General features: G+C 35.8%; 1 protein-coding gene across 2 annotated transcripts; it reads left to right on the plus strand.

Moving 5' to 3' along the window:
- LOC110666939 (squamosa promoter-binding-like protein 8) lies at nucleotides 1–2,682 on the plus strand. 2 transcript variants are annotated; one of them, XM_021827622.2, is made up of 4 exons: nucleotides 1–457; nucleotides 752–1,407; nucleotides 2,110–2,220; nucleotides 2,342–2,682. In XM_021827622.2, exons 2-4 carry the CDS (start codon nucleotides 809–811, stop codon nucleotides 2,367–2,369), a joined length of 738 nt encoding a protein of 245 aa, XP_021683314.1. In that variant the 5' UTR covers nucleotides 1–457; nucleotides 752–808; the 3' UTR covers nucleotides 2,370–2,682. The 2 variants fall into 2 exon arrangements, with proteins under 2 accessions (XP_021683314.1, XP_021683313.1); XM_021827621.2 differs by having other exon boundaries at nucleotides 5–457; nucleotides 2,110–2,270.
- The last annotated feature ends 4,961 nt before the right edge of the window (nucleotides 2,683–7,643 follow it).

The raw sequence follows: 7,643 nt of genomic DNA on the forward strand, positions 1-7,643 counted from the left end.
TTACAAGTTGGGGAGAGACTAGAGAGCGAAAGTCCCCTGCTATTATCTCATTCCTTCCTGCTTTTTACACAGAAATCCACAGCAGTGGCCTTGTCACAATTATGTAACTATCACATGGGTAAAATCGTATTTTTGTTGCTCACCTCTGCTCAAGCCGCCTCATAACTCTGCTCTCTGTCTCAGACTCGCTAGGGAGAGACAGAAAGCTGAAAAAGGCGTGGGCTTTTGAGAGAGAAAGAGAGAGGAGTGAGGAGCCTAGCTGAAATAGAGAGTATTCTGGGCGGGCAGGCAGCTAAATAAAGAAAGAGAGCTTACAGATAGAGAGAAAGAGAACTTAATGTGCACGCCAATACAGTGGAGAAAGCAACAGTCTAACTCTGCAAATGGCAAAGTTAGGGTTTTGGTTTTCGAAATTCGCATTCTCTCCATCGCTTCACTGAGTTCCATACTGCCATAGGTGAGTTTAACTGTCTATCCATTAACTCCCTTCAACACCTACATGTCCCAAGAGCAATTCCTATATATCTCAAAAAGCAAAAACAATAATAATAATAATAACAATAATAATAATAATAATGCAACCTTATTTCAAAGCAACAAACAGCAAAATCAAAGCTTTTCCAGCAGCTTTTCTTTCCTCAATTATCTATTCTGAAAGCTGACATATTACCCTTTAGCAGTTTTGAACTCTCATTTTCTTTTTTCTAATTTAACTCTAAATTTTCTCCCTTACTTCTCTTTTTGGGTGCAGATAAAAGAGCTTCCTTCCACTCTCACCGGAAAAGAAACTTTGTAATTCGCTGCAAACATGCTGGAATACGAATGGGGAAACCCATCAACGATGATGCTCTCTGGAGACGAACCCACCCAAGACCCAGACCAGAACCGCCAGATTTTCGATCATTACACTGCTCAATCCTTCAACGGTAACCTTGTTCCCCAACCCACTACAGCTTTATTTCACCACCCAACAACACATCAGGTCAACTGTCTTTATGACCCACGAGCCTACGCCAGCGCCACCTCCTACACACCTTCCCATCCTTCCCTCCTCTCCGTAGACCCCATCCCCAACCCCGCAGGAGCCGGTCCCTCATATTTCCTCGTTCCAAAGAGCGAGGAGGTCTCTCGACCCTCAGATTATTCGGCGAGGATTGGGCTGAATTTGGGCGGTCGGACCTACTTCTCTTCATCGGAGGATGATTTCGTGAATCGCCTTTATCGCCGGTCCAGACCGGTGGAGGCCGGTTCGTCGAATGCACCCAGGTGCCAAGCTGAGGGGTGCAATGCCGATCTGACCCACGCAAAGCACTACCATAGGCGCCACAAGGTCTGCGAATTTCACTCAAAAGCGTCTACCGTCATAGCTGCCGGTTTGACTCAACGATTCTGCCAGCAATGTAGCAGGTTCAATGAAAATCAACTAAACGCCCTTCCCATGCATTCTCATATTCACGTTTTTTTCATTCCCAATCAATGAATGCTCTATTATTTTCATAACCCTCCTCCGGAAAGAAGATGATTGGCAAGTGTTGGAATTGGCCCAAATGCCCCTGTTCCTTCAATCATTGATTTTCAGTACATGTGATTATCCCGAGGGCATTTGTGTCCGTAAACTTCTCCTCCGTTTTCCGTTAATGTACCTTTTTTTTTTTTTTTTTGTTAATCTCTTCTGCTTATGCTTCTTATTATGGTGACATGATTTTATATTATTATTATTATTATAATATTTATCCTAGTTTGCCTGGGCTTCCTTGTAATTACCAAAACGCCCACCACATTCATTCATATTTTCACCCTGATGCATCCATGGCGAGAAACAAAACAAAAAGCCCATCATTTTCTGCCTTCATCTCCGAACATGGTCGGACAATCCCCACCAGACGATAATGCCCCTCGAATTATGTTTTTGTTGCCAATGATTGGGTAGCCCGTACATGTGGAAATCCCGAGGGCATTTGTGTCCGTATACTAATTATTATTATTAATATTTCTTTTAACTGTCCTTTTTGCCGTAGCTGTCTTGTGCAGTTGGATAATTATGTGCATAATTATGTATTAGAAGAATTCTAAAAATGTTAAACTATTAGTGACAAGATTGTTTCCCAGATTCCATCTCCTTTCAGAATTCGATAATGGAAAGCGCAGTTGCAGAAAGAGATTGGCCGATCACAATCGCCGCCGCCGAAAATCACACCAGATAAATCAAGAAAATCACAGGTCACAATCGGCAGAAAATGCCCGCAATTCTCCTTCTGAGAATCTCACAAGTGAGCAAAATTTTTTGCTAATGTTTTATTATTTAGCTAGGCATGACTTGATTTTTAATTTCTTGAAATAGGTTCTCCACCCGACTATGCAGTTCATAATTCCTCGTCCTCGGTGACTGTGGCAGTATCGCCGCCTCGAATTTTTTTGGATTGTTTCAAGCATAGACCATATCAGGCTACTGCATCTTCTTCCTCCGCCTCATCAAGTTCACTGTTTTTCTCAAGTGGGTAGTACTCATAGTGCCACTGAAAATTTAAGGAGGCTTATTTAGCAATAACATAGTCTTTACGTCTAATTTTCCCTTTTTTTTTTTTGTAATTTCTCCCCCTTATATTTCGATGTTCACCCTTGAATTGGTGTTATTTATAACATCAAGTGGAGTATCAACCAATATATATATGTTTAAATGTACTCTTTTTCCTCCCTCTCTTATTGAAGAAGCAAATATCCATCGTGTACACGCTCAGTCTCTGTCTGAAAATTTTAATAATTTAAGTTAATTCACGGCGTGAAAATTGGACTTTTCCGATACAAGTGACTGTTGGTTTCAGAAATGGCTTTCGTAGGCGCGAGAGTGCAGGATTATTATCATTTATGGCATTGCATTATTACACCCTTGTCTGCTCCAGTAACTTCCCCGCCAAATAAGATTAACGCGGTAAACACGTAACAAACTTAATAATGGAGTTCCCTATAATTTCTCCTTCACAATGACCCACGTAATACAAATTTTCTTGGAATCGTTAGATAAGACATGGATCTGTCAAGTTGTCTCCTTCATGGAGGCTGTAATAAGCATCTTTATTGACCAAATCAACAAATAGCCTATATCGTCTCTCTCCCCGAAGATATTGTCATTATCATTTGGCCTTTTTCCATTTTTTCAGATGGGAGTAGAATGCAGTGAAAATGTTGCGGAGACTTCATCATGTCTTTGGCTTTCTGCCCAAGCTTAATTCTAAGTAAAATCAATTTAGTTTCATAATTGCAAGTGTCCTGCTTAATTTAGATTGGATGCCTTCTGTTGTTTTGTAATGTTGGCTTCTTCTCAAATGAAGGTCCTAGAATTAGTGGGTATTGTTAGGTACAAAGTTGATCTGCTTCTAAACTTGAAACAATTGCATGTTTTTTCATATCTAATTGAATTAGAACTATTCTTGTGATGTTTAATGGATGTGCTTATCCCTTAAACAAGACTAGTTTTCAAGAAGCTGAAGGCGTTCGTCTAGTCTAGGTCGCTGAAAGTTCTTGTCTGGTTTGATTTTTAAAACCAGTTCCATGTAAAGTTCAGCTTTGCTTATAAACTTGCACTCATTTATTATCTCCAAAGAAAATATAGTGCGGTTTATGCAAGGATTTGCCAGCGAACTTGAAAATATCAGCAGCAGGGGTAACACAAATCCACACTTTTAATTAATAATTTGGTCTCTACATTGCGAGGAAGTGGAAATAATTAATAGATTGATATATGCATTCCGCAGGGATTGCTAGTGGAAATTAATATAATTCCTGAATTAGCTACTATTATAGTTGCTATAAATTGGGATTTGGGATCTTATGATCTCATATACATCATGTAATTATGGAATTTAATTAGCTTGACGTATTCTTTATATCTTCTTGATGATTGAGACTGGAATGGACATATCATATTACATCCTCAGACAAAATTTGCACTCACTGTACAACAATGGATAACTGTAAAGATAATGTTGAAATCTCACTTTGTTTTATTCTTATATACATACAATAGCTTCATTGTAACCATTAATTATGATGAATCTTACATAAATTCTATAATCAATTATTATAATTAAAATTTTATATGTATAATAATTAAACTTTTATATATATAATAATTTTACTAATTAAAAATTAAAAAAAAAAAGATCTAACATATCCATAATTAATTCATTTCATTAATAATAATTTGGCTTATAAAAAAAAAAAAAAAACGTATCCATACATTAAAAATATTAGTGGGTTAGTTTACGAATGTTCCTTGTAATGTTTAGAATGCCTCTGTGCAACTTCCTCGAAATTTTATTAATTGTGGGTCTTTCTCCTTTTTATAAGTTTAATTTGTTCTTATTTTACATGCTTGTGATGGTCTTAATTTAGGCACGTAAAATATTTATTTAAATTTTTTTAATAATTTTTTAGCATTTAAACACTCAAAAAATAATTAATAAAAAATATTTTTCTGATAAAAAAAATTTAAATCATTTTTAAGAAAAAATACCCATCTTTTTGAAATATAAAATTATTTTCATTTCATAAATTTTAATAATTTTATTAAAATATAAAAATATTTATAAATATAAATAAAAAATAATATTAATTTAACATTACCATCAAATAATAAAAAATATTTTCATGACCCGAAACAAATGGAGTCTTAGACTAAATTAATAATCAGCCTTTTTTTGGTTATCAGAGGAGAAACACAAATTAACAGAACTAAGATTTTTCAGATCTTTTATGCTCAAACACTTTACCATGGATGCCATGTTCTCATTTTTCCAGAAAATTAGGAAAATTCCTGGCCTGTGCGTATTTTTATTCAGTTAGTACGAAACAACATGGTAAAATTTTCAAGTACACTCAACCCAGCTACACAACCCGAGTGAATCCAAATTTTCGCAGCGTCGAGGAATGTCCCCATGAAACTTCCACCGGATGAAGTCTGTTTTTACAACAGAGCAAAATTTGGATATGAGAACAGCAGGAAATTTCCTATTCTGATCACCTGTCTATTCTCCAAGCGTTTTTAACCCGGATCAGTCGGGTTGATCCGATTAAATAGACATCAAATTGATCCGGTCAATAAAAGTTGTCACTCATCTTTAAGAAAAATAGATTTTTGAGTGTTTTTAAGAAGACTTGAAGTCAAGATTGGGAGACCTTTGAAGAACAAAACAATTGAATTAACTTTATAGTTATACACATATAAAATTTTAAAATAATTATTTTATTACAAAATTTTCTTTCAATATTAAAACAATTATTAACAATATTTAAAATTTAAAAACACCATTAAAGTTTATATAACATAATTTAATGAACTGTCAAATTTTAATTTAAAAAAAATAAAAAGTAGTTAATTAAATTTTTTTTGAGAATTTAATTAAATTTATTTACTTATATTAACAGGTGCGGTATTTAATTTATCCTTCAATCAAGAAATCAATATCGAATTTCATAATGCTGCACAGACCCACTAGCAAAGCAGAGAAGTATCCTTCTTTTTTTTTTTTAATCTTCTTCCTTTTCTTATTTGAGAAATGTATGGTAATGAAACAACCCTAAATTCCACTTATGTCTCATGAAGCTGCCTGAGGCTGAGAGTTTTTCACTAACATGCTGCGTCCAAAGGTGGCCAACTTTGTCATGCGTTACTTAGAACCCACACCTGGCTAATACACGAATCCTACAGGGATGGATAGCAAACCTTATGGTTATATCCAAGCCTCAAGCAATATTGGCTATCAGGCACAAGAAACCATTGTTAAAAGCTATAGGAATTCGAAATCAAATGAATATATATATATCGTACCTTTTTTCCATCTGTAAATTTGATATTTCCTTAAAGTCACCAAACAAAAATCTAGTGGCTTGGATCAGATCTCTAAAATGTTTGGAGAAAAGTCTCTGTCTCGTACCTTGCACCGCCAATTGCTGTCCCCTGCTTGGTCCCTTGCCCCTCTACATTTTTTCTACGACACTATAGCTTCATTAGAACAGAAATATCATCACTACTAGGATTAGATTCATGCATACATGCTTCCAATTCATTTATTTATCTTAATTTTGGGTACCCAATAGTCTCTGGCTGCATTGATTCTAATGTACATTTCCTTAATTAAAATTTTCCTTTTTTTTTTTTGAAGAATATACTAAACTTAAGTAATTAACCACAATGGGTATTAATCATTTGTTTACTTGCTAAGAAAAATCATTAGAATAATGGAAAATAAATAGTGTTAGGCAGGTAGAGAGAGAGAGAGAGAGAGAGAAATGAAAGTGAAAGGTGGAAATGACTGGTGGAACAAGTGCTCGGCTTAGCTCCCCAGTCGTCAGTTTTGATGGGTCCCCGCACATATTCTTTGTAGTTTTTCACCTCTCATAAATGCCGGGTCCTACATTTGGTGGTCATAAACTCTACTAAGGGCTTTGACAAAAAAAAAAAAAAAAAACCGCTCCACTAAGGAGGGATGTGGAGCCCATCCTCTTTTAAATGCAACTACTAACTCCGCTGCCACTGTTCATGGAGCATTACTTTTCAAACCTCCTGCACGTGGAGCCTCTCTTTTGGGATAGTATTTGCCTGATATTGTGGGGTTGCTCCTGATTTTTGGACATGTGGCTTTGTCAGGTTCACGTTCACTGCACGTGATCATTGTTATCTTCCTCTTTGTGCTTCCATTTCCAGATTAAGCCCTTCAAGTTTCACCCTTCCCTTTCGGCCTTTGATACGATCTTGGCCCTCTGACTCAGCAGGCCCTTTGCTGCTTCTGCTGCGACTTACTTCACCCACGAGCCTACTGCAGCTATATAAGCTAGCTAGCATATAATTAGACACGCATGGGTTCGGTTTGAAATCGCAACCAAACTAGTCAAAATCAAAATTAGAACTGATTAATGGTTTTTGAGATTAAATCGAACCTGTGGTAGTGTAGGGCTGATCTTAGTTTAGAGATTTCCTGAATTTTGAATCGAATTAGACTAGAACCGTCAAATTGATCACTGGTTCGATTTGACTTCAATTGAAAATTTTGAATTATAAATAAATAAAAAAGAAAACCTGAAAACACGCTGGATGAGGTCCAGGATCAAAATACCCCATATCGAAAATAGTATGAAACTGAATCTATAAGATTGGGTCCAAATTTGACTTGAAAGACAAATTGGAACTGATCCGCGCCAACGCCTATGTATTATGTTCTTAGATTTCTTATAAAAAATTATTCCATAATAAAATAATATTATTAATAAAAACAATCCTGATTATTTTATATCTCTAATTTGTTTGAAGCTCCTTCATGATTTTTGTTACCTTCTGTATACATATAAAAGAATTAATCCAAAGAAAACACTGATGTCTTTGAGTATATATATGCTTGCAATATGATAGGTCAATCGAAATTTAGCAGTGTATGAGGAGTTCAATGTTTCTCTCGAGAGTTGCATATGCTTCAAGGCCACAACGTGAGTATCCAAATTTCTCCTGCTTTTGGGCTTTTGGGTAGGTATCATCTGTTCGAAATTTAACCCATGGAAGCAGAATTAATGAAACCAGGGCAAGAATAACTGAGTATCCAACAGAAGAATAAATTTCCCCTGCATTTGTACACCTTCTAATTTCTTCCAAA

This window comes from Hevea brasiliensis, chromosome 9, assembly GCF_030052815.1.
Source record: "Hevea brasiliensis isolate MT/VB/25A 57/8 chromosome 9, ASM3005281v1, whole genome shotgun sequence".
NCBI classification, from domain to species: Eukaryota; Viridiplantae; Streptophyta; class Magnoliopsida; order Malpighiales; family Euphorbiaceae; genus Hevea; species Hevea brasiliensis.

Excerpts from the sequence above, each read along its gene's own strand:
- LOC110666939 (XM_021827621.2), top strand. The coding sequence starts at position 809 with ATGCTGGAATACGAATGGGGAAACCCATCAACGATGATGCTCTCTGGA. Across the intron at positions 1,408-2,109 it reads TTCTGCCAGCAATGTAGCAG|ATTCCATCTCCTTTCAGAAT; the intron begins GTTCAATGAAAA and ends ATTGTTTCCCAG. Across the intron at positions 2,271-2,341 it reads TCCTTCTGAGAATCTCACAA|GTTCTCCACCCGACTATGCA; the intron begins GTGAGCAAAATT and ends TTCTTGAAATAG.